At 44.3% G+C, this 27,461-nt stretch overlaps 1 protein-coding gene across 1 annotated transcript in view; it reads left to right on the top strand.

Annotated features, from left to right (window-relative positions):
* Nucleotides 1–27,461, top strand: part of LOC147101631 (uncharacterized) — a 688,387-nt gene that overhangs the window by 396,630 nt on the left and 264,296 nt on the right. Inside the window, 2 exon segments of the mRNA XM_085965351.1 lie at nucleotides 24,406–24,459; nucleotides 24,721–24,774. Coding sequence (XP_085821477.1) covers nucleotides 24,406–24,459; nucleotides 24,721–24,774 — 108 coding nt within the window.

Below are 27,461 nucleotides of genomic sequence, written 5' to 3'. Positions count from 1 at the left end.
ATGCTCGAAGGAGGAGAAGTTTCCGGAGGAGTAGGGAGACAGACAAAGGTGTTATTTAGATATAAGGGCTACACCATCACCGCAGCAGTTTGGGCGTGGAATATAGTGGAAGCTGTAGCCAGATGGGGAGGCTTAATTAAGTCATCACCCCTCAACCATATCTCCGTCAATGCCATTATGTCAATTTGATCATCCACAATAAGGTCATGGATGGCAAGTCCCTTATTTGCAAGTGAACGTACATTTTGAAGGGGAATGTGGAGAGGGGCGATGATACCTAATTTATTGGTGGAGTCCAGAGGGGCAGAGCAAGGAGGAGGTTGGTGAGATTAGCCCACAGCAGGCACTGAGGGCAGGGAGAGAGTAAGATCGGGCAATTTGGGCTGCTGCTCGCTAGGAGGCAGCGGCGAGTGCCTCGGTGGGCCTTTCGAAGGATGCCAAGAGAGGGAAGCTGTGGAATTATTTAGGAGGGAGTCAAGCCTTGAGTGGCAGCAGGAGAATAGGAAGAATGATGAGTAGTGGAGAATAGGGAGTTCTTGAAGGCGGAGAAAGAAATGGAGGCATGAAGGTCAGAGGCAGTGCAAAGAAAAAAAGAGCGAAAAGGGAGAGATAAAAGTGATGAAACTCGGGTCCGGGGCGGCAGCCAAAACGCGCACGTGGATGGACACAGGGATTAAATTACAAAGGCATGATTAAATGCCACGTTATAAAGCATGATTTGAATTAGCCTGAAAAAGTTGATGTCGTCAATGATCCATAGATATCAGGAGCTGTGACAATGATTTAAATTACAGCTAACACTTCCACATTTTGCCAGTGCCACGATGAAAGAGTTTGTATCATTTCACCAATTGGTTTTGGTATAATGCCAATCTCTCCAAGGCAGCCAAATAGCCTAATTACACACCAGTACCACACACAATGCTGTATGACAAATTATGTAACAACAACTTGCATTTATATAGCACCTTTAATGTAGTGAAACGTCCCAAGGCGTGTCACAGGAGTGTTATCGGACAAAATTTGACACTGAGCCACATAAGGAGATATTAGGGCAGATGACCAAAAGCTTGGTCAAAGAAGTAGGTTTTAAGAAGGGTCTTAAAGGAGGAGAGAGAGGCGGAGAGGTTTAGGGAGGGAATTCCAGTGCTTAGGGCCTCGGCAGCTGAAGGCATGGCCACCAATGGTGGAACAAAGAAAATCAGCGATGCGCAAGAGGCCAGAATTGGAGGATCGCAGAGATCGCGGAGTGTTGTGGGGCTGGAGGAGATTACAGAGATAGGGCGGGGGCGAGGCCACGGAGGGATTTGAAAACAAGGATGAGAATTTTAAAATCGAGGCAATGCTGGACCAGGAGCCAATGGAGAATAATAATAGAATAATAAAGATTTGACATTTTCGTACTCTGAATAAAAATTAGGTCACCTTTTGATCTGTCTTAGTCTGTTTGATGTTTATGTTGGATTTGCACTGGCAGCAGCTGTTTCCAATACTTCACGTCTCTTGTTCTGTGAATAATGTGATTTAATGAGGCGTTGATTCAGTTACCGTTGATACAGCAATCCGGCTCCTCCATTCCATTCAGAACCAACATTTAAATAAAGATTAAATTAATACAAGATGACAATATTCCCAAACGTGCACAAGCAAAAAGCCAGTATACGAGTTCTCGTTCGGCTTTAATAAACATGTTCTACAGATATGGTTTGACAAGCTGACATAAAAGCCATTAAATGATTTTGTGAACTCATTGACTGAAGTTCTGTTTCGCTTCCCCACTCCCCAACATTCATAGATGTTCTGAAGAAGGTCTTCGGCCCGAAAAGTTAACTCTTTCTCTCTCCACGGATGTTGCCTGGCCTGCTGAGTTTTTCCAGTGTTTTCTGTTGTTATTTCGGATTTCCAGCATCTGCAGTATTTTACTATCGTATTGATAGATGTTTAACTCTTTAAATATGGAAAAAAAAATTTTTTTTACAGTGCCTATATATTCGCTCTGTAAAAACAGAATTCTGAAAGAACAGATTGCAGAGCACATGATTGTTTAATTGGACCAGGTTTAAGAACCAAAAAGCAATAAGTCATATTAAGAATACCTGCAGAAGCTGCGGATCCGGATCCTCAAAATGTCATAATATGCAGAAACTGGATAATAACGGGTTCCCCTACAGAAGCTCCTACTATGCTGTACATTGATTGTGAGGACATAGAATCATAGAATGGTTACAGCACTTCAGCTAGTCCCACTCCCCCGCCCTTTCCCCGTAGCCCTGCAAATTGTTTTCCTTCAGACACTTATCCAATTCCCTTTTGAAAGCCACGATTGAGTCTGCCTCCACCACCCTTTCAGGCAGTGCATTCCAGATCCTAACCACTCACTGCGTAAAAAGGTTTTTCCTCATGTCGCCTTTTGGTCCTTTTGCCAATCACCTTAAATCTGTGTCCTCTGGTTCTCGACCCTTCCGCCAATGGGAACAGTTTCTCTCTATCTACTCTGTCCGGACCCCTCATGATTTTGAACACCTCTATCAAATCTCCTCTCAACCTTCTCTGCTCTAAGGAGAACAACCCCAGCTTCTCCAATCTAACCATGTAACTGAAGCCCCTCATCCCTGGAACCATTCTTGTAAATCTTTTCTGCACCCTCTCTAAGGCCTTCACATCCTTCCTAAAGTGTGGTGCCCAGAACTGGACACAATACTCCAGTTGAGACTGAACCAGTGTTTTATAAAGGTTCATCATAACTCCCTTGCTTTTGTACTCTATGGTTCTATTTATGAAGCCCAGGATCCCATATGCTTTTTTAACTGCTTTCTGACCTGCCCTGCCACCTTCAACGATTTTATGCATATACACCCCCAGGTCTCTCTGTTCATGCACCCCCTTTAGAATTGTGCCCTTTAGTTTATATTGGCCCTCCTCATTCTTCTTACCAAAATGTATCACTTTGCACTTTTCTGCGTTAAATTTAATCTGCCACGTGTCCGCCCATTCCACCAGCCTGTCTATGTCCTCTTGATGTCTCTCACCATCCTCCTCACTGTTCACTATACTTCCAAGTTTTGTGTCATCTGCAAATTTTGAAATTATGCCCTGTACACCCAAGTCCAAGTCATTAATATATATCAAGAAAAGTAGTGGTCCCAGTACCGACCCCTGGGGAATACCATTTTTTATTTAGCTCTAGAAACAGAATAGTTTAAATAAATTCCGTGGTATATGTCTGTATTAAGTAACTAACATATTTGTCTTGGTTTGTGGATTCACCTTATCCAGTTGTTCTACGGTAGGGTGGTAGAAATTGGACATTTGTTAGTTACAGACTCTCGAGTCATGTTTTGTGATGCTTCGGGACTTTGAGTGCAAGTTTGCCAATTCTAAGCACACCAAGTATATCCATATGTGTAGCAGGGTTAACGCCATACTTGGTGAACTGACAAAGTAATAGCTGGAATTAAGCCTTTACTGGCTTTCAAATCCAATATGACGAAGCAACTATTTTAGTTTGTATCTCCAAGGTTTTTTTATTTGGATAACCCTTTGGTGACAAAATTCGGTTGCTTTGCTTCTACCGGGTGCGGCGCAGCTACCACCGCCCGCTAAATCCAGCGGGAGGTTAGCGGCGGCAGTAACCGGTAGCGCCCCACAGCGCAGCGCCTCCGGCAATGAAATCATTGCCGTGCGCAGCGCCCCGGCCGCAAACTTCGGTAGCACCCCCTGACTTACCGCCGGACGCTATGTCCGACAGGGTCAGAGGGGTGTACGTGCGGCCGGGGCGGCGATAATTAAAGTGGAGGTGCTGGGCAGCCATTTTTCTTGCTGGCTGCCCGCCAGCACCTGCCCCCTCTGCCGTGCCCGGCCTCCTCTGCAGCCCCCCTGCGGGGTGCCGGCTGTGCTCCTCTTGAGTGCCGGGCTCTTTTGCCGGCACCCCAATCCCCGGTGGCCCAGCTGGGCCCTGGGTTGCGCTGCGCTAGGCCCCGCCCCTTTAATAAGGGGAGGAAGGCCTGCAGTACTGCGGCGTGACATGCCGGTGCGATATTCCCTGGTATTGCCCCAAGAGGGAGGGGGAGCCCTTCCAGCAGCGCCCCGTCTCCCTTTTGGAGCGCTACCAGTGAATTTCGGGTGCGGGGTTAGCGCCCCGGTGAAGTTAGCGCCCCAAAGGTTGCGCGACCGAATTTGGGCCCCGTTATCTTTTACACTGCCATGACTCGGCAAAGAATTTGGTTGCAGCACACATGCAGTTGGTTATCTGCACTGTCAATTGCATTGCTCTAGTCCGTGTTCACTTAACTCATGTAGGAGGGAAGAAGTTTCAGGAACGTCCGTCTGTGTCAGATGAGTGAATTTAATTTGGAACTGGAGCTGGGCTCCAAGGATTGTACTTCAGTGACTTGGGGCTAATTCAGCAATCCCTTTTTTAATCCAAGCAAAAGTTTAGTTGGATCCAAAACAAGACTGCACAGATCCAGTTTGTTCATCCTAATTATGTGAAAAATTTAAATCTAATTGTGATGTTTTCGATGATACAGATCAGATCGGCAACCCATCAAGAGTAGTGGCATTCGTAAAACTTGACAAAATGACATCCACCAATATGATTGAAAAGTTATAATTTTGACGTTTCATGTTCCATTTGGAGGGGACAGAGGTATGTTTTTATTTGAGGTGAGGGATGTCCATGCTGTAGAATGAAAACCTTTTCCATTTTGGCACCTGATGTCAACATCAAACCCCCTCAATCAGGTGTAGCATAGTTTGTGGCTCAGTAAAGCTTGCTCTACACTGCCTCAAAAATGTGCGTTAGCCCACGACCGCAGAAGAGTGTTCCCAATGTAATAGTATAGCTTCCCACACCCGCTATCCTTATGGCACCTCCGAGTGAGCTGTCCAGTTTAATGACAAATTATGCTATGCCCACTAGAAATTGGATTGAAGTCAGCCCGTTAATTTCACACAGGATCGATGGAGCTGTCGGAGAGACGCTTCATCAGAAAAGTTTGGACAGGATCCCAGACGTGAAAGGATAGTCTTCTCATTCACTGTGCGACCCAGCTTGTTGCCTAGCATTTAGAGTCCAACTACCTGTACCTTGGTGCAGTAGGGGACAGAACCAATACAATTAATATGGCTTTAAACCCCAATTTCTTCCTGTTTCAATGGATTTTCAGTATTAGAAGCATGGAATATTTGCTGAATATATTGTTTTCTGGTAATATACCACAACTGATTTTTCATTAAACATTCAATGGCTATATCACAGTTGCTAATCATTCACTGTGAGTGCCATTACACGTCAACTTGGGCTGCAATAACGGTTGTCAAAAAGTGACCCTGACCTGAGTAAACGACTACATGAAACTCACGGGGTATTTTATACAAGTTATCAGATGCCAAGGAGTGATTTCAAGGCTGCAATCTAATCCTTTGTGTTTCATTGTCACAATTTATGACATTTTGAGATTTAGTCATTCAGATTACTGCCTTGTAATTACTGAGAGCAGCTTTAGCACTCTCTTAATTCACAATGAGCCAACCTGACGTTCAGTGGGAACTGGCTGACACTTAAATTGGCTTGCATCGGTTGGAGTGAGTTTCCGTATTTGTTAGGCGTGCTACATCAGGCTTGTTCACCTGAGCCTTTTATAGCACACCTTTGACTGGGTGGTGGTAGTCATGAAGAAGTGTACATCCTTGCATAAAATACCTTTTTAAAAAAAACCAAAATGGAATGAATTTAGGAAGCTATCATTGTCCAGCAATAAACAAAACTATAGAAAGGGACTTACTGTATTGCCCAAGAAATAACGAAAATCAATTTGAAGAGTGATGTTAGAGAGGGGAGATAACAGATGTAACTCTTACTATCTTCTCCCAGAATTCTAGGTCCAATTCTTAATTTTCTTTTCTATTTCCCTCACCACCAAAGAAGATTTTATGAAAAGTCAGTTCTAGAAGTATTTCCCTAAGGAAAGGCGTGTAATGCAGACACACACAGTAGGATGTGGAAACAGTTCAGATGGCACCAACCAGAAACTCTGCTCCCAGATGAACATACTGCTTTAAACTCCATTAATCGCCCCTTATAGCTCATGTACACATTGTTAATTGTTGTAACACGCACAGTTTTTTCAGGAATATATTGTGAATGCTGTTTTTAAAAAAGTAATGTTCTTACAGTTGAACCCAGAGATGATTACTTATGATCAGATGCTTTCTGAAATTACTTTTACACACAGTGAGATTTATTTTTTAACAGTTTGGTTTATTATTAAGAGTTTTTGGCAAAATAAAACTTTTTTTAAGGAAAATCCTTTTATAGATCGCTGCAGTTTTAGTTTCTCTGGAGCCTGCTGTCTCCATCTGCCACAAGTGTTACGTTGTCTGAACACAGACTGGGATTTTTATAAATTCAAACCCAGTTTATCAAAATTTCGCTTTCATCCATTTAAAATTGGACTAAAAGTTAATTGAAGATTTTTTTTTAGCGGTAAATTTTTTACGTGTTTTTATATTTATACTTATTTTTCTGTCCCTTTTTAAACTGAGATTGTTTTACTAGCATTCATTCATTATTTTGTTCTCTGTTTGTCTCAGCTGTCTTTCTCTCTTTCCATGCGCCACAGTTTGTCTCCAAACCCTAGTTCTCCCCTACCCTCAAAACAGTGACTAACACTTAGACAGCCACGGGCATGATTGTTGAGGTGGTGGGTTTTTATGATGAAAAGAATTGTCTTGAGAACCTGCGACGTTGCAAAATTCTGACGTTTCAGACAGTTTCCTTACAATGCAGAAGGCGACCTGTAACGTCCCCGCTCTTCATCGTTGTGCATCTCTAAACATCAGTCTGATGAAAATATAATTGTATGTCTTAAAAAGTTAGATAGATCTCTTGGGGCAAAAACACACTAGTAAATTGCAAAAGACTCATGCAATGGGTTCTTGAAGATACTTGCATGGAACAGTTGAAACTGGTTAATTGAAACGTCATGGTGCAATTTACTAGTTGTACCAAGCAACCAAAATCCATCAGTACTGATTCACATATATTGGGTATCAATTAGGCTCGAATGAAATAAAAATCAGAACTTAAGGAACATATATGCCCATTAAATATGAAACATATACCATGTTAGAAGTATCTGTTTTAAGCAGTACTGTTGACAAATTGGAACTGAGCATTACCTGTATGCGAATACGGATGCCACCTTACAATAAATCCAAAACCAGGCAGTTAGAGGTGAGTAGGCTGGGCAATGGGTAGGACAATGTATGAGTGACAGGAATGTGGTTTTAAGAGAACCTAGTTGATGTTGTTTAACTTGACGTTAAATTTCGTATCTTATTTTACCTAAAGTTGTATCAGGCACTATTGATAATATTCAGATAAGGTCCCCCTCACCTCATTCAGCAATCCTACTGAGGTCTAGATGGGATTTTAAAGTGATCTCTTTTTTATAGGATTACTAGAAGTCTTTCTCTTCCTCTGTTACTTCCCTCCCTGTGACTGTTACTTGCACCATTTCTATGTTTTTCTCTCTTTGTTTTGCCGTATTTCCCCTGTGCCTCTGTTATGCTTCCACTTTTCTGGGTTTTTCTCATTTACTCCCTCCTTGGGTGCTGAGGCCAGTTAAAGCATCCAGAGTGCAGCTAACATTTCAAAGGAAAATTATATGAAAGAAAGTTCAGGCCTGAGCCTTTTGCCATTTATACAGCGTATTCTCCACTCATCGTTCTGCTCTAATAAAGAGTATTTCATAAAACAGTCACTTGATCAAACAACTTGTTACCTAATCTTTAAGTCATCTTTATCATGTATTGTTCAAAAGTCTTCTTATCAATTTTATTTTTTTCTTAATATCCTTTATTTTTTTTAAATGTAATTTCTCTATTTTGCCATTTTCCCTTTTTTTCTTCGCATTTCTTGAATTCTTTCATTTTCTCCCTCTATTTCTCATCTTTTTTTCTTCCTCTCTCTTTTGCTGTTATTTTATGGATTCTCCTTCTCTCTCTTTCTCTTTCTTAACACGCACCACTTCAACACAGAATCAGTCACACTATCTAAGACTTCAGTCAAGATTCCACTTGCTCGCAGTAGAAGTTACACACACAGTTAATCATTTGAAAAATAACTAAATGAAATGAAAGGGAGCAGCTACTGGAACGTCAGTTGCTCCGCACTGTAGCCCGCATTCTGGTATTGCTCTGGATCCAAGGTTACAATATGCAATTGCTGCTACTGCTCCTTTCCCCACTCTTTTACAAAAGGCAACCTTTTTGTTTTGACAGACAGCTAAATACACATTCAGTTATTATTATTGTTGTAAATCACCCATCATTTACCACATTCCTGTCCACTAAAAAGCTCTTAAACAATTCCCCAAGAATTTCTGACAGTTGAGCACAGGTCCGTGCTTGCACCTCACAGCCCAGTGTGGTTTGAGCAAAATGAGACTAGATTTTGCTCAGTGGCGACTTGACTGCCAAAGGTGAACCGGGACAGCACTTCCACCCACCGGTATTATATTGCCAAGAACCAGTCCAATTTTCTTCAGTGCTCCTTTATTGATTATCCACGCCAGGCTTCCAGTAATGTTATAGCCCTTTATAGGATTCTAATTCTCGAGGAAAATGCAGTGCATTTGTCTGTAGCAATGTGGCTCACTACAGTGCCCCATACTGATGCTTCTTTAGGGGGCCAGTGCCACAAATGTAGACGCTTCAGGTGCATTCTTGTTGTCTATAATCTGACAAAGGAGGACCCAGCTTTATGGTCCCAAGGGAAGGAGGTCTGTGAAACATAGAAACATAGAAGATAGGAGCAGGAGTAGGCCATTCGGCCCCTTGAGCCTGCTCTGCCATTCAATGAGATCATGGCTGATCATCCAAACTCAGTAGCCTGTTCCTGCCTTCTCCCCATATCCCTTTAGCCTTAAGAAATATATCTAACTCCTTCTTGAATATATTTAATGAATTGGCCTCAACTGCCTTCTGTGGTAGAGAATTCCACAGGTTCACCACTCTCTGGGTGAAGAAATTCCTCCTCATCTCAGTCCTAAATGGCTTACCCCTTATCCTTAGACTGTGACCCCTGGTTCTGGACTCCCCCGCCATCGGGAACATCCTTCCTGCATCTAGTCTGTCTAGTCCTGTTAGAATTTTATAAGTTTCAATGAGATCCCCTCTCATTCTTCTAAACTCCAGCGAGTATAAGCCCAATCGACCCAATCTCTCCTCATACGTCATTCCTGCCATCCCAGGTATCAGTCTGGTGAATCTTCACTGCACTCCCTCCATGGCAAGAACATCCTTCCTCAGATAAGGCGACCAAAACTGCACACTATACTCAAGGTGTGGTCTCACACCATGAAAGACACGGTCCATACCCTGTGGAAGGAGATAGCCTTAGCAGAGAGTGCCACCTCCAACAATCTCTGCTGGATGAGGTTCAGAAACCTCTCCAAGGCAGCCACAGTAAGAGGAGGCAGTCGTTCCTTGTAACCATGCACTGTAAAAAGCAGCTTTCCCAGTTTCAGTTATCTTGCCCTCGCCATCTACGGTTTAACAGCAGGTGCCACGGCACCCTTCACGGCCACTTCCTGCTCCTGCAAGATCTCCAAATGAGAGCCTTAGTAGTTATGGAGGAGAGCTACATGACAGCAAGCAAAATGAGTTGAGTTGTTGCCAAAGGTGGACCGCGCGGACAGAACTCATTTGGCAGACAGCTCAGTCAGCTGAATGTTTCCTTTATGAGCTGTGCCCACAGATGTTATGCAGTTGGCCAAAAAAGGATGAGTGTCAATCCCACATGGGATAATAACCGCTGTTAGCCAACATCAGGAATGCATATTTACATTTCAGTGGAGTCTTCTAGGCAAAGGAAGAGTCCCTCTATGCTTGGACTGACAATGTAAGACATTGTTTAAAATAACACATGGCAACTTCGAGTGGTTGAGCGCCTGCAAAGTAATTAAAGTTTAGTTGTTAATGGAATGTTTTAAAATTCAGCCTTGCAAAGTTTGTAACTGCCAAATCTTAATCAAATATTAGTGATCTGAAGATAAGCAACAGCAAAGAACATTTAAGAAAGAACGTTTATTCATTCCTGCCCTTTCCACAACATTCATACAATGGTGCATTGCAGAATCTCCCAGCAATGTGTGCCCCACAAACTGGGGGCTTTCAAGAGCAACATAGAATCAGAGCATAGTACAGCACAGAAGGAGGCCATTCGACACATCACGTCTGTGCCGGCTCTTCCAAAGAGCAATCGTGTCAGTCCCACTCCCCGGCTCTTTCCCCATATCCCTGCAATTTTTTCTCCTATTGTCTATTCCTTTTTATTTCTGAGTATCTCTAGCTGTTTCTCCATCTACATCTTTTATTCTCTGCTCCTGTATGTCTTTCGAATGGTTCCTCGTGCTTTGTTTTCTGTAACTTGTTTTCACTGCCCTTCTCTCTCTGCTCATCAATCACTTTCATTGCTATTTCTCTACATCTTTTTTCGATCTCTTTCTGTTTTTTATAATGGTTTTCTAATTTTACACAAACATTTAATGAGCTATGGAACATTATTTATTTTGACTGTATATTCACTCACCTCGCTGTTTGGAATTACTCTGATCTGTCTTTTATATAGCCTAAAGTAGACATTCTCAAAACTGGAAATCTCCAGGTAATATTCTGATGTCACGGTTCGTAGAATCATAGAAATTTACGGCACAGAAGGAGGCCATTCAGCTCATCGTGTCTGCATGGGTCGAAAAAGAGCGATCCAGCCTAATCCCACTTTCCAGCTCTTGGTCCGTAGCCCTGTAGGTTACGGCACTTCAAGTGCAAAACCAAGTACTTTGTAAATGTGATGAGGGTTTCTGCCTCTACCACCCTTTCAGGCAGTGAGTTCCAGACCCCCACCACCCTCTGGGTAAAAAAAGTTCTCCTCAACTCCCCTCTAATCCTTCTACCAATTACTTTCAATCTATGCTCCCTGGTTATTGACCATTCTGCGAAGGGAAATAGGTCCTTCCTATCCACTCTATCCAGGCCCCTCATAATTTTATACACCTCAATTAAATCTCCCCTCAGCCTCCTCTGTTCCAAAGAAAACAACCCCAGCCTATCCAATCTTTCCTCATAGTTAAAATTCTCCAGTCCTGGCAACATCCTGGTAAATCTCCCTTATACCCTCTCCAGTGCAATCACATCCTTCCTGTAATGTGGTGACCAGAACTGTACGCAGTACTCTATTTGTGTGTGACCGTGGTCTTTACTTGTTTAAACCTCTAATGATTTTAAAGCTGTTTGAAATAGGTATTCCATCCACAGTGAGTGACTATTTGGATTGTTTTGAAAAGCTGTTTGGCGACTCCTCTCTCGGTAATGGCCTGCATCAATTGGCAATTCCCCATTTATTTCAATGGGAAATCTTGCCCATCTTGTATAGTTAGCTGGTATTGGTTACATCACTTTTTCTGCACAGACTTTCTGGATTTGATTTTTTTTAGCAGAAACTGCCATAAAATTACTTGTTCCTCCATTTACTCCCACAGTGCTCTCGTAATTTCACTCTTTAGGCCTCGTACACTTTCCTGCAGTAGTGATTTCTGACTACGTAAACTTGAGCTCATCCAAAACTCAGCTGCCCGTTTCCTAATTCTCACCTAGTCCCGTTCACCCATCACCCCCTGTTCTCGCTGACCTACATTGGCTCCTGGTTAAACAACGCCTTGATTTTAAAATTCTCATCCTTGTTTTCAAATCCCTCCATGGCCTTGCGCCCTCCCTGTCCCTGTAACCTCCTCCAGCCCTACAACCCTCCAATCTCTGCGCTCCTCCAATTCTGGCCTCTTGCGCATCTCCTATTTTAATCACTCCGCCATTGGCGGCCATGCCTTCAGCTGCCTGGGCCCTGAGCTCTGGAATTCCCTCCCTAAACCTCTCCGCCTCTCTCTCCTCCTTTAAGACGCTCCTTAAAACCTACCTGTTTGACTAAGCTTTTGTTCATCTGTATCATATCTCCTTACATGGTTTGGTGTCATATTTTGTTTGATAGTGCTCCTGTGAAGCGCCTTGGGACGTTTTACTACGTTAAAGCTGCTATATAAATGCAAGTTGCTGTTGTTGTACAATTGGGAACAACAGCAACTCGAAGTTAGAACAGTGAATATAGTGAATAAGTTACGCAGTCAGTTGTAATTGTCAGAAGGTGACGATCCAGTACCATATTCTGATTCATGCTTTTAAATGTTGCCAGTTATACTCAACTGTGTTGCAATTCCTGTTTAATTGCATCTATTTGATATGATCTTTATGCAAAGAGTGGCACATGGAACTCCCTCCCTAACAGCACTGTGGGGAACACCTTCACCACACGGACTGCAGCGGTTCAAGAAGGCGGCTCACAACCACCTTCTCAAGGGCAATTAGGGATGGGCAATAAATGCTGGCCTTGCCAGCGACGCCCACATCCCAGGAACAAATAAAAAATAAACATGGATGTGCCTTTGTGTTTCATTGGAAACGTGGTGAATATAGTAATACACAAAGGGCCGGATATTCCGACTCCCACAGGTGCGTGTGAGGTGTGTACACACCCGTCGGGGCCTCGCAAGTGCCGGTTTCAGTCGTGCGAAGCGCAGGCGCTAAAACCCAGCACTTCTGATCTGTCAAGAATCCTCTTGACAGATCATCCGCCTGCCCTGGAGAATGGCCTCCGTGGGCAGGGAGTACCGCTTTCTGCATAACCTCCGCCTGCTGAAAACCTTAAAAAATCTTACGCCTGGTTTTTAAAAAATGTTTTAAATTTCACTCATTTATAATTTTAAAATACTTTTCAAAAAAGGTAAGTTTATTTTTAGCCCTGTAAAAAACTTGAATTGTTTTTTCAAAAAAATAAATTTTTGTTTAAAATATTTAATTTAATGTAATTTTAACTAATTTTAAATAAGTGATGTTTTAAAAAAAAATTATTTAATGTTTAACTGTGTTTTTAAATGTGATCCCCATTCATACTTTTGACAGGTTTATGCATACAGACCTGTCAAAAATGTGAAGGGGTATTCCCTCCTTTGATTGGTTCCCCATGGCCCACGTGATCCCAGGGATGTTTGCGAACTGCCTGTGCCCCGGGGATACCTGGGCCTCTGTGCATTTCATAGAGCAGAGCCCCAGGATCGGAAGCCTCGGAACCTATGGAGCCAGCAGGTAAGTGCGTAGATTTTTCCCGATCGGAGGCATCCGCCCGCAGGAAGCCTCCGATCGGAAAAACCAGCCCAAAGAATTGTTGAGGAAATGTTTTGTTCAGACGGAACTTTCTGCCAGCGAAAGGGGTTAGGAACTAAATGGTAAACACAATCGCAATGGTACCTTGGGACATAACGAAGACAATCAGTCCTCACAACATCCCAGTTGTAGTGCCGAAGACCTCTGTACCAAAGCTAGCCACTCCCCTATCAAAGCAGTTCCAGTACTTCTATGATACTGGCACAGAACCAACAAGGCAGAAGATTGCCCATGTATGTCCTTTTCACAAAATACCGGATGACTCTAACCTGGACAAATTACTGCCTCCTCCCAATCATCGGTAAAGTGATAGAAGGAGGCATCAGTAGTGCCATCAAGCGATGCCTACTCACCAAAAACTTGCACAGCTTGGGTTTTGCCAGAGCTACTCAGCTCCGGGCCCAGTGACCGCTTGGATCCAGGTACAAGCACGGAATGCCAGAGCAGAGGTGAGAGTAGCTGTCCTCGACATCAAGGCAGCAATTGGCCGAGTATGCCACCAAAGCAGCCTTTGTGAAGCTGAAGCAAATGAGGGTCAAAGAGAAAACCCCCCTCTGGTGGTTGGAGTCATGCCTGATTCAAAGAAGATGGTTGTGGTTGTCTGAGGTCAGTCACCACAGCCAGGGGGCATCGCTGCAGGAGTTCCTCAAGGAAGTGTTCTCAGCTGAGACCATCTCATCTAAAAGAAAGCCCACCCTCAGTATAGCACTGAAGTCCTGGAATGGGGCTTGAACCCATCCCATAATCTTCTGACTCAGAGGGAAGAGAGCTACCACTGAGCCAAGGCTGACATTAATCTACATAAAGTACATAAAGTCCACAGGATGCACGGCACCAACTCAACGAGATTACTTTGACGGTGTCTTCCTCCCCTGCGACTACTGCCACTGAGAAGGACAAGAGCAACAATGTCATGGGAGCACCATCACCTCCAAGCCCCACATCATCCTGACTTGGATGTATATCGTTGTTCCAATATCCTCGAATTCCCTACCTAATATTATTGTGGAAGCACCATCACCACAAGAACTGCAGCGGTTCAAGGAGAAGCCTCATCACCTTCTCATGGAAACGAGGGGTGGGCAATAAATGAGGCCTTGCCAGCGCTGCCAACGTCCCAAGTAGAAATAAAAAAATAATTGATGGATAGAATGGCCAGGATTTTCCACCTGACCCCAATGCTCCACCCCATACCCAGGGATTAGGCCATTTTGTATATTTTAGGTGGGTGGAGAATGGCTGCAACAGGCCTTGGGCACTGACACGGGCCTTGGGCACTGACACAGTACATCATGGCTCATGCATTCAAGCTGCCCTGAGGTCTTAAAGGTTTTTTAAAATAATACTGCCTTAGCCAATCACCTTGTGGTCAGCTGCACAGGCTAAAGTGACCCTTTTAGTTTAAAAAAACCCATCACCATAGTACCTCAGGATGCCAAGAATACGCAAGGATTCCTAGGTAATAGGAAATATGTCGGATAATGTTCCCATCATTTGGTTGTTATTAAAATGTGCCCACCCATTTTTAGCAGAATATCCAAGGTATGGTGTAGGAGAGTGGGGAGACGGGGTGGGACAGCGGGGGGGATGGCGGGGAGACGGGGTGGGACAGCGGGGAGACGGGGTGGGACAGCGGGGAGATGGGGTGGGACAGCGGGGAGATGGTGTAGGACGGTGGGGAGATGGGGTGGGACGGCGGGGAGACGGTGTAGGCCAGTGGGGAGATGGGGTGGGACGGCGGGGGGACAGTGTAGGACGGTGGGGAGACGGGGTGGGACGGCGGAGAGATGGTGTAGGACAGTGGGGAGATGGGGTGGGACGGCGGGGGGACAGTGTAGGACGGCGGGGAGACGGTGTAGGATAGTGGGGAGATGGTGTAGCGGATCTCAAAGAATTTCCCATTACATTCCATTGGAATTAACACCAGGGACCCAACCTAACGGCAGCAGAAAATCCCAACTGATAATCACATTATTTGCAAGGCAGATTCCAGAGAGCAAGGATCAGTGGTCAAGTGATTAGTGTAATTGTTACAAATCACAATAAATATTTTCCCAGGAATCATCAGTAAACTCCACATGTTCCTTACATTTCCCAATGCTTTCTATGTTGCAATGGCAGCACTGGTTAATTCCCCAACAAAGCCGCAATGAGATCTCTCCACTTACTAGTTAGACACCACGCAGTGTTTCCTTTTCTTTGCCCACATTAAATAGCCAGCTGTGTTTTGCATCTTATTTTGTTCTCAAATCTATTTGACTCCAACCAAAATGAGCCAGAATTAAACAGTCAGCTGCTATGTGGGTTTCATTGCGGGGGTTGGTGTTACTCAACCTGCATGTCTGACGGCACTCCCTTCCCTTTCTCATGCAACATTTCATCGCTGGTGCTTTTACTGGTCTATTTTTGGGTGATTCAGTAGAGCCTGACTAGACTCAGCCTCAGGTTACTCGCCTGACCTCAGACCAGTCTTGGGAATTTGTCTGAGTGTGTCTAAAGTGTGTAAAGAACTTTTACTTACCTGTACTTACCTTCACAGCCTTTCTTCCTGTAGCCGTCGGGAGTGCATCACTCAGCCGGAACTGAAAGCTGAACGGCTGCGATCTGTCAAAAGTGACAGCCTTCAGCTTTGAGTGCCGGTGAGAGTTCTAACTGAGTCTGTGCAGAATGACTCAGCTTAGAACTCAGAGTGTCAGTGTTGCACAGCTTCAAACAGCTGTGAGACACTGATATTTCATCTGTCAAGAACTCTTGACCGATGAAATTTCACTCTGTGACGTCACCTGTTGCTGGGTGGCCCTTAATTGGCCTACTGAGCCCGCTGGGCGGGCTCAACAAGGTCAATCAAGGGAAAATCACGCGGATTGGCCGGACGTTGAAGTAGGCAGTACAAAAACCCGAAAGGGGAAGTCCCGCCTTCTTCCCGACAGGTTCGGCAAAATCTACCCCATGAGTTCAAACCCCACTATGGCAGAGGAGGGAATTTAAATTCAGTTAATTAAATAAATCTGGAAATAAAAAGCCAATATCAGTAATGGTGACCATGAAACTACTGGATTGTCATTAAAAACCCATCTGGTTCACTAATGTCCTTCAGCGAAGGAAATCTGCCGTCCTTACCCGGTCTGGCCTATATGTGACTCCAGACCCACAGTGAGGTGGTTGACTCTTAACTGCCCCTCTGAAATGGCCTTGGGATGGGCAATAAATGCTGACCTTGCCAGTGATGCCCACATCCTGTGAATGAATGAAAAAAAAAGCACCTCATCTAAAACAAGAGCAACAATGTCATGGGAACACCATCACTTCCAAGTCATGTTGTTTAGAAGCTGGTGGCATTTACATGGCTACTGCAGCATGGAACCTCGATGCATCAATAAAAATTGTATACTTGCACACTGAACCTCGCACCACAAATATGTGCCCCTGACACAACTATGAACAAACCAGTAAAACCGCATCAATAACGTTACAGTGTTGAACAGGAGATTGGGTAGACATTATAGTAGGAGTAAAGTGGTAGTTGGCTTAGGGTTTTATACAGCAGAGGTTGGATAAAGTCTTAAGTCAAAGCATCGTCAAATAGAATGTTTTTGTGATTTTTAGCTGGGTTCGCAACGTAACATTGGTGTTGTCAAAATACTGTCCTCATATTGATTTATTTTTAAGTAACGTCAGAGTGCAGGTAGCATTCGAAATCATCTTTCACGTTCAAACTTACTGTAGTTTATGTAGAAGTCCTATAGCTTTATATTCAACGGGCTACAATATGATTAGTGCACTGAAATACATGAACCACACGATTAGATCGTTTTGTCAGACTGGCTGTGATTTATGCAGCTTTCGCTCTGCAGTCCACCGTATAATTAGTTTCTGATTATAGGTCTACCTTCGACTTACTCACACTTTGTAAATTGAGCATTTTCACGCTTGTCAAGAAATAAGAGCCCTCTTTGCACTTTATAGATTTGAGCCTTTATGGACCTAATATTAAAAAGTAAAATTGAAATTTAATTGTTTTTAAATTGTGTGTTATCCTGCCTGCTGACGCAAAGGTTATTACATCATTGTGACAATTATGGTGGCCATCTTTTACAGAATTATGCCTTCACCTTAAAAATTAAATTGGGAGCAGTAGCACAGTGGTTATGTTACTGGACTAGTAATCCAGAGGCCTGGACTAATGATCCGGAGACAAGAGTTCAAATCCCACCACGGCAACTGGGGAATTTAAATTCACATAATTAAATAAATCTGGATTAAAAAGCTAGTATCAGTAATGGTGACCATGAAACTACCGGATTGTTGTAAAAACCCATCTGGTTCACTAATGTCCTTTAGGGAAGGAAATCTGCCGCCCTTAGCCGGTCTGGGCCTATAAGTGACTCCAGACCCACAGCAATGTGGTTTAACTCTTAACTGCTCTCTCAAATGGCCTAGCGAGCCACTTATTCAAGAAGGTGGCTCACCACCAACTTCTCGAGGATAATGAGGGATGGGCAATAAATGCTGGCCTTGCTGGTGATACCCACATCCCGTGAATGCATTTAAAAAAAATTACAAGTATCTAGCTAGTGACATTGTACTATGTTGATATTTATATATATATTTATTTCTATATGTGTATATCATAGTGATATACCACAGCACTGCTTGTGGATAAAAAGTAACGGGGAAAACATTCGGTTGCTTTGCGGCTCCCATTAGTGCCCTGAGGGGGCGCTAACAGGGCGCAAATACCCTAGCGCCTGGGCGCAGCGCCGCTAACGCCTCCCGTGAAATTCAGCGAGAGGCGTTAGCAGTGGCGGTAGCGCACTGAGGCGCTGCGCCTCCGGCAATGACGCCATCACCGTGCACAGTGCCCCGCTCGCACACCGACTGCAAACTTGGCTCTCGCCCTCTGACCTACTGCCGAACGCTATGTCCGACAGGGTCAGGGGGGCGTTTTTGCGGCCGGGGCGGCGATAATTAAAGGGCAGGTGCTGGGCGGCCATTTTTTTTGGACCAACTACCAGCACCAGCCCCCTCTGGCCTCCTCCTACGGGGTGCCGGCCGCGATCGCTCAGCCCGGCACTCCTCTTGAGTGCCGGACTCTTTTGCCGGCACCCCGCTCCCCAGTGGTCCAGCAGGGTCTCAGTGCGTGCTGCGCTAGGCCCCTCCCCTTTAATCAGGGGAGGGAGGCCTGCAGTACCGCGGTGCTACGTGCCGATGCGCATGGCACGGCTGCACGTAGCGCCGAGATATTCAATGGGAGCGCCCCAAGAGGGAGGGGGAGCGCTTCCAACAGCGCCCCGCCTCCTGCTTGGGGCGCTACCATTCAATTTCAGGCACGGGGGTGCTAACCTTTTCGGGGCGCTAAAAGTTAGTGCCCCAAAGGGGGTGTGACCCAATTTATCCCCCAAAGAGTTTACTAGTCAGAGCTTAAGCACCTTCCACATTTTTCTCAATAATCCCTTTGCAGATCATTCTGTGTCGTGGTTGGCAACAGCTCATCTTTTGCACAGACATCAGCTTCCCCAGGCCCGTTCACGCCGGGGCCTGACTGCTGCCGTTCCTCCCCTGCTGTGGTCTGTGTACGCACGAGCATTCATTCCTCTGTACTGCGACTGAGTAAAGGAAGGCCCACACTATAAATTTTCATGGCAGCAGCTGGGTTAGTTCAAGTGCTTGGGGCTGGATTCAAAGGCACGGCATTGTGCGGGTCAGAATTGCACAGCGCATGCCAAACCAAAGCAGAAGTGCTGCAGCTTCATCTCAAATCAAAGTATTCAAAGGGACAAGAGCCAGACAATCTGTAACTATATAATAAACCATACGTTACTCAGCACTAGACAGTGCGGATCCAGCGCTTTCCCTTGCCATCAACAGCCTGCTGGTTTCTAATAGTTTCTTTTCAAGGCAGTTCAGGGGATTTGAAGAAGGGAGGGGAAGGAAGAGGTCCCATGCTACTGTTATTCGCGACACAAAGAAGGATTATAAAAGGATTTCCAGCATCTGCAGTATTTTGCTATCATTATAAAACTCTTCTCTCCCCACCCCCGCCACACCACACACTCCACCCCAGGAGATTAAAACAAGTTTGAAGTTAAGAATTTGTATTGGGACTTTGTCAGTGTCATCAGGTAACACAACTCTCATGTTCCTGCCGTCATAAATCATCATGGCCCCAATTTTGGTCTTTGGAGTGCATCAGCCGGGCCCTGGGCAGGGCGATCGCATTTAACAGTCAGGCCTCATTTGCATTTAATCGGCGAGCTAGCTGAAACTCGTCGCTATTGGCCAGTTCGGAGGGTGCGGAAATTCATCAGCCCCGATGAGTATTTAAAACGAGCCTTCATCTGTTTAAAGGGGAGGTGCCTTTTCAGTGGCGGGAGGCCCGATTTCTAAGCATGAAGAATGTCGACTGCCAGGGCTTGCCCTTTTTCTGAATAAATTCACGGAAAACAGAGGGGGCAAAAATGACCAATTTCACCCTGCAACCCAACGAGGCCTGAAAAATGCCCGACGCCATATTGGCCTCGGATGATTTTCAGGCCGCTGCGGGGCGGCCACCTAAAACAGCCGTTAGGCGCCTGGCATATACGAATGTGAGGCCTATCGCCTGCTTTAGGACCTGTTCTGAAAAATGGTACTGCTTTGAGTGGAGCAGGTGCCGACTTTCCTGGCGTGATGCAGCTTGGCCGCCATCGAGAAGGTTAGCTTAAATCAAATTTTTTTTTTAATTCGCGTGAAGTCCCCGGGTCCACCGCACCTCTCCTGCCGGCCGTGTTTGAACCTCCCACCCTGGCACTTACCTGAGGGCCACTGCCGGCAAGACAGGCAGCCCAAACTTCGTTCTTGCACAAGGTACAGCTCACCCAGATTATTTAGATGAGCCTGTTGTTTCTCTACCAAATAAATGGACCTGGCCGCAGAAACCAGTTTTAACAGCTTGTTAAATTTGCAGACAACAGTAAATTAGGGAGTGTAATAGGGACAGGATGCAATTAACATTTTTCAAGAGGAGTTAGATCAGTTCTGCAAATAATGGACAAAGGAGAAATTAATTTTGATAGTGGCAAATGCAAAGTATTGCATGTTGGGAGAAAGAGTGAGCACCATAAGAGAGACTTGCATTTCTCTAGCGCCTTTCACGACCAAAGCGCTTCACAGCCAATGAAGTACTTTGAAGTGTGGTCACTGTTGTGATGTGAGAAACGTGGCAACCAATTTGCGCACAGCAAGCCCCCACAAATAGCAATGTAGTAATGATCAGATAATCTGTTTTAGTGATGTTGTTTGAGGGATAAATATTGGCCCAGGACACCGGGAATATCTCCCCTGCTCCTCTTCGAAATAGTGCCGTGGGATCATTACATCCACCTGAGAGAGTAGTCGGGGCATCAGTTTAAAGTCTCATCTGAAAGATGGCACCTCCGACAGTGCAGCGCTCCCTCAGTACTGCTCTGGAGTGGGACTTGAACCCACAACCTTCTGACTCAGCTGCAAAAGTGCTACCAACTGAGGCACAACTGGCACATATATCGAATTAGCGCAACTTTGAAAGGAACCTTCAAGTAATAAACTAATCATTTTCAATGTTAAGACAATGTAGAAAAGCAATTAGAAAGCACATATAATGTTAGGAATCATAGCAAGAGCAGTGGAGTATTAGTTTGCCATGGTCATGCTGATGGTTTATAAAGCACTGGTCAGACCACGTGCAATTTTATTTGCCGTACTTAAAAGGGAATATACATGCATCGGATAGAATGCAGAGAAGAGCAGCAAATGACGTGGAATCTGTATGGGTAGAACTGAGAAATACCAAGGGGCAGAAAACGTTACTGGGGGTGGTATATAGACCTCCAAACAGTAATGCGGAGGTTGAGGATGGCATTAAAAGGGAAATTAGAGAAGCGTGCAATAAGGGCACAGCAGTCATCATGGGTGACTTTAATCTACATATAAATTGGGCTAACCAAATTAGTAACAATATTGTGGAGGAGGAATTCCTGGAATGTTTACAGGATGGTTTCCTGGACCAATATGTCGAGGAACCAACCAGAGATCAGGCCATCTTAGACTGGGTATTATGTAACGAGAAAGGATTAATTAACAATCTTGTTGTACGAGGTCCCTTGGGTCGGAGCGATCATAATATGATAGAATTCTTCATTAAGATGGAGAATGAAGTTGTTGACTCAGAGACTAGGGTCCTGAATTTAAATAAAGGAAACTACGATGGTCTGAGGCGCACGTTGGGTAGGATTGATTGGGGAATGTCACTCAAAGGGTTGACGGTGGATAGGTAATGGCAAACATTCAAAGACCGCATGGATGAACTACAGAATTTGTCCATCCCAGTTTGGCATAAAAATAAAACAAAAAAGGTGACTCAACCGTGGCTAACAAGGGAAATTAGGGATAGCATAAGATCCAAGAGGACATATAAATTGGCCAGAAAAAGCAGTAAACCTGAGGATTGGGAGCAGTTTAGGATTCAACAAAGTAGGACAAAGGGATTAATTAAGAAGGGGAAAATAGAATATGAGAGTAAGCTTGCAGAGAACATAAAAACTGACTATAAAAGCTTTTATAGATATGTGAAGAGAAAAAGATTGGTGAAGTCAAGCGTAGGTCCCTTGCAGTCAGAATCAGGGGAATTTATAATGGGGAACAAAGAAATGGCAGACCAATTAAATATATATTTTGGTTCTGTCTTCACAAAGGAGGACACAAATAACCTCCCAGAGATGTCGGGGAACATAGGGTCTGATGAAAGGGAGGAACTGAAAGAAATCAGTATTTGTAGGGAAATGGTGTTAAGGAAATTGATGGGATTGAAGGCCGATAAATCCCCAGGGCCTGATAATCTACATACTAGGGTACTTAAGGAAGTGGCCCTAGAAATAGTAGATGCATTGCTGATCATCTTCCAACATTCGATGGAATCTGGAACAGTACCCATGGATTGGAGGGTAGCTAATGTTACCCCACTTTTCAAAAAAGGTGGTAGAGAGAAAACGGGGAATTACAGACCGGTAAGCCTGACATCGGTAGTGGGGAAAATGCTAGAGTCCATTATAAAAGATGTAATAGCAGAGCACTTGGAAAACAGTGACAGGATCGGACAAAGTCAACATGGATTTACAAAGGGTAAATCGTGCTTGACTAATCTACTGGAATTTTTTGAGGATGTAACTGGTAAAATAGATAAGGGAGAACCAGTGGATGTGGTGTATTTGGACTTTCAGAAGGCTTTCGATAAGGTCGCGCATAAGAGATTAGTGTGTAAAGTTAAGGCACATGGGATTGGGGGCAAGGTACTGACTTGGATAGAGAACTAGTTGGCAGACCAGAAAGCAAAGAGTTGGAATAAACGGGTCTTTTTCCGAGTGGCAGGCAGTGACTAGTGGGGTACCGCAGGGATCGGTCCTTGGACCCCAGCTATTCACAATATATATTAATGATCTAGACAAGGGAACTAGATGTAATATCTCCAAATTTGCAGACGACACAAAGCTGGGTGGGCGTGTGTGCTGTGAGGAGGATGCCGAGAAACTCCGGGATGATTTGGACAGGTTGGGTGATTGGGCAGAAGCATGGCAGATGCAATATAACGTGGATAAATGTGAGGTTATCCACTTTGGTAGCAAAAACAGGAAGGCAGATAATTATCTGAATGGCAATAGATTGGGAGAAGGGGAAGTGCAACGAGACCTGGGTGTCCTTGTGCACCAGTCGCTGAAGGTATGCATGCAGGTGCAGCAGGCGGTTAAGAAGGCAAATGGTATGTTGGCCTTCGTAGCGAGAGGGTTTGAGTACAGGAACAAGGATGTCTTGCTGCAGTTGTACAGGGCCTTGGTGAGACCACATCTTGAATATTGTGTGCAGTTTTGGTCGCCTTATCTGAGGAAGGATGTTCTTGCCATGGAAGGAGTTCAGCGAAGATTCACCAGGCTGATACCTGGGATGGCAGGAATGACGTATGAGGAGAGATTGGATCGATTGAGCTTGTACTCGCTGGAGTTTAGAAGAATGAGAGGGGATCTCATCGAAACTTATAAAATTCTAACAGGACTAGACAGACTAGATGCTGGAAGGATGTTCCCGATGGCCGGGGAGTCCAGAACCAGGGGTCACAGCCTAAGGATAAGGGGTAGGCCATTTAGGACAGAAATGAGGAGGAATCTCTTCACCCAGAGAGTGGTGAACCTGTGGAATTCTCTACCACAGAAGGCAGTAGAGGCCAATTCATTAAATATATTCAAGAAGGAGTTGGATATATTTCTCAAGGCTAAAGGGATCAAGGGGTATGGGGAGAAAGCAGGGACCGGGTACTGAATTTGGATGATCAGCCATGATCGCATTGAATGGCGGAGCAGGCTCGAGGGGCCGAATGGCCTACTCCTGCTCCTATCTTCTATGTTTCTAAAATGAACTCCAGTGTAAAGTGGGTGAGGTTCTGAAGAAAAGTCATACTTTATCCTTATGTGGCTCAGTGTTAAATTTTTGTCTTATAACACTCCTGTGAAGCGCCTTGGGACGTTTTACTACATTAAAGGCGCTATATAAATACAAGCAGCAGCTGTTTACCAGTCTAAAGAGAAGGCAATTAATGGAGGACCTCATTGAGGAATATAAAGTATTAAATGGGAAAGATAAGATGAACCCAGAATATTACTTTGAGGTGTGTCAGGCCTGTAGGACATAAATTTAGTCAATTGTGAATTGAAAAGATATCGGAAATTTTTTTTTCATATAAAGATGATAAATATTTGGAATAATCTGTCTGGTAAATTGGTGGAGTTCAATAAGGGAGTTCACAATACAGTTGAATACTAGGTTGGGCGAGTTGGAATATTAGAGCGATCAGCACAATGACCTGAAGCTCCTTTTCTCGCCCTTAACTTTTTCTTATGTTCTTACAAATTTTGAAGCCTATATAAGATATTTTAAGAGACTAGCGTCTACCCTCTGATATTGTAAAATACAGAAAAGAATGATCAGAATATCAGTTTTGTAATTTCAAAGACTCTTGGCTGTAAGCGACTCCGCTCCACTGTGTATTACTGTACAGACATAAATGAAGGGCCACTGACTCATAAACCAGCCGTCTTCTTTTATCTTACCAACTCCATTTAGGGTTTCCCAGGAGACATTGGACCACCGGGGCAAAATGGTCCCGAAGGGCTGAAGGTGAGTACAAATACATGGCTTTCCCATTCAGGCAGACTTCATTAACAGGCTGTCTTTCCAAAAGATTGCCCGTCCGACTAATGGTGCTTGTGTTTTTATTGATATTACTCCAGTTGCTTTAAAAAGTAATGGATGCTGGAAGGTTTTCCATGGCAACCACAAGTTGGAGGTCAGACCTGTGGTGTTCAAGGCCTCAAGAAGTTTGTTAATTTCCTGACAATTTTGCTACATTTAATTATTTTTTTTAAAAATCTTTCACAGGGGAAACCAGGAGCACGAGGTCTACCTGGGCCACGGGGCCTGCCTGGTCAAGAGGTAAGTCTTGAGCGAAAATTACCTCTGTAACTCTGTCATGCCATCGTGGCAAGATGTGCAGTTCCTTTGCTTTCGGAGGAGACGTTAATCCGAGGCTCTGCCTGCCCTCTCAGGTGGGCGTAAAAAATCCCATGGCACTCTTTCGAAGAAGAGCAGGGGAGTTCTCGCCGGTGTCCTGGCCGATATTTATCCCTCAATCAACAACACTAAAACAGATCGTCTAGTGATTTATCACATTGCCGTTTGTGGGAGCTTGCTGTGCTCAAATTGGCTGCCGCCTTTCCTACATTTTACAACAGTGACTACACTTAAAAGTATTTCATTGGCCACAGCCTCAAGATAAAGGGTCGGCCATTCAGGACTGAGATGAGAAGAAATGTCTTCACTCAGAGGGTGGTGAATCTTTGGAATTCTCTACCCCCAGAGGGCTGTGGAGGCTCAGTCATTGGGTATATTCAAAACAGAAGTCGATAGATTTCTGACTAGTAAAGGCATCAAGGGATATGGCAATAGGGCCGGTGAATGGAGTTGAGGCAGAAGATCAGCCATGATCTCATTGAATGGCAGAGCAGGCTCGAACGGCCGAATGGCCTACTCCTGCTCCTATTTCTTATGTTCTTATGAAGCGCTTTGGGATGTCCTGATGTTGTGAAAGGCGCTATAGAAATGCAAGTCTTTCTTTTATTACAGCAGTGATGGCACTTCAAAAGTCATCCATTAATTGTGAAACACTTTGAGTCGTCCTGAGGATATGAAAGGTGCCATATAAATGCATGTCAACTTCTACTGATTGAAAAGAGCTAAAGATTGATACAAATTGAACTACAGTCAAACTTTTAAATAGCTAAATTGAAAAGTGGGCTTAACATCCGTGACAGTTGCCAAGCCAAAGCAATGTGCGAACACGTCGAAGGGATAATCTGTGATCCCAGCCTGCACCAGGAGGTTTAAACTCTCCGTTCACAACCAGCATGCTAAAAGTCTTAGCTAGGCATCAGCACCCAAACCTGAAGTATCAAAATACCATCAGGTGAACGTTGGTGGAGTGTTGACTGAAATGGAAGATGCGCTTAACTGGCTATACATATCTAGGCAAAACAATAGCAGCAACTCACAGTTGTATGGTGCCTTTAACATAATCAAACGTCCCAAGGCGCTTCACGTATAACTTAACGGTCTGGGCGGTAATCAGGAGAATTAGGAAAGTTAGCTGAAAGCATGGTTTTGAAGAAGCTTTTAAAGGCACAACGAGAAATAACAAGTCAAAGAGGTATAGGTAGAGAGCTCTAACGGGTAAAATCTAGATGGCTGAAAGTTCCAGCACAGAGGGAGGGATGCGGGGAGAGCAGAACACACCGGAGGCCCGAATCAAGGCATCATAGGGAGCAGGTAGGGATGTAGGACTGAAGGAGTTTGCTGGAGGGCGAGATAAGGATTTGAGTACAAGGATTTTTAATTCAGAGCAATGGTTAAACAGGGAGCCAGTGGAGCCCAGTAGGGTGATGGGGAGCAGGACACGGTGTGGGTTGGGATGTGGGCAGCAGAATTTTGGAGAAGGTGGAATATGATGCTCAACAATTCGCTTCCTGAGCTAGCAAAAGTGTGGATTAGGGCTTCAGCATTGGTGGGAGCCATATCAGAGCTGGAAGGATAGGGTCTTACTGAGCAATAGGATTTGGGATTTGAGGCAACACAAGGTAAAGATTTTTAAAACTCCAGCGCAACAAAGGGTTAAAACAGCTCCCATCACGGCACAGAGTGATTCTGTGCTGCTGTCAGTCATAGCCAACAGCTGTATCTGATGTGAATATGGGAATGGGATCAGAGAGTTTCCAAAGGAAGAATAGGAGAATAGATGGAAAAACTTCCTTACAAAATACATTTGGTTTATTCAGTACAACCATCCAACTAAGATCAGAGATAAATGATTCCAGTTTGGATCATCAGTAATTTCAATAGATGTGAAATGCAAAAGAAACCACAGACACTTGAGTTGCTTTTACTGGAACTATAAAAACATAAGAAAAAAAAATATTTTTCCACATTTCAGAAACTAACTTGAAGGAAAAGGCCAGACTCCAAATAAATTAGATTTAACACAAATATAATCATTCTCTCTAATGTTTACTTCCTAGCATTAATTTTATCATTTACCAAGTACGGTGAAAGCAGGTTTCAAAGTGGACCTTTTGAACTTTTACACACAATCCTCCAGGATGTTTGGTGACAAAAGGTTTCTAATAAATACTCCAAAGAAATGAATGGTTTCTACCAGGTGATTGGAAAGCGTTCAGCTTGGAAGCAGGGGGGAAACATTGGAGGTCAAATCAGCTCACAACATGCATGCACCACTTCCTGGAGCTGAATGAAGAATGGTGTTAGTAATGTTTACATAGTTAGTCCAGCCTGGCTGTGCATAGTTATAAAAGAAAGACTTGCATTTATATAGCGCCTTTCTCGACCTTAGGACATCCCAAAGCATTTTACAGCCAATGAAGTACTTTTGAAGTGTAGTCACTGTTGTAATGTGGGAAACACGGCAGCCAATTGCGCACAGCAAGCTCCCACAAACAGCAGTGTGATAATGGCCAGATAATCTGTTTCTGTTCTGTTGATTGAGGGATTAATATTGGCCCCAGGACACTGGGGATAACTCCACTGCTCTCCTTCGAAATAGTGCCATGGGA

This window comes from Somniosus microcephalus, chromosome 23, assembly GCF_052327205.1.
Source record: "Somniosus microcephalus isolate GS21.2 chromosome 23, FLI_Smic_1.0, whole genome shotgun sequence".
NCBI lineage: Eukaryota > Metazoa > Chordata > Chondrichthyes > Squaliformes > Somniosidae > Somniosus > Somniosus microcephalus.
Note: the sequence above shows the minus strand (reverse complement) of the source record. Positions and strands in the feature narration are given on the sequence as shown.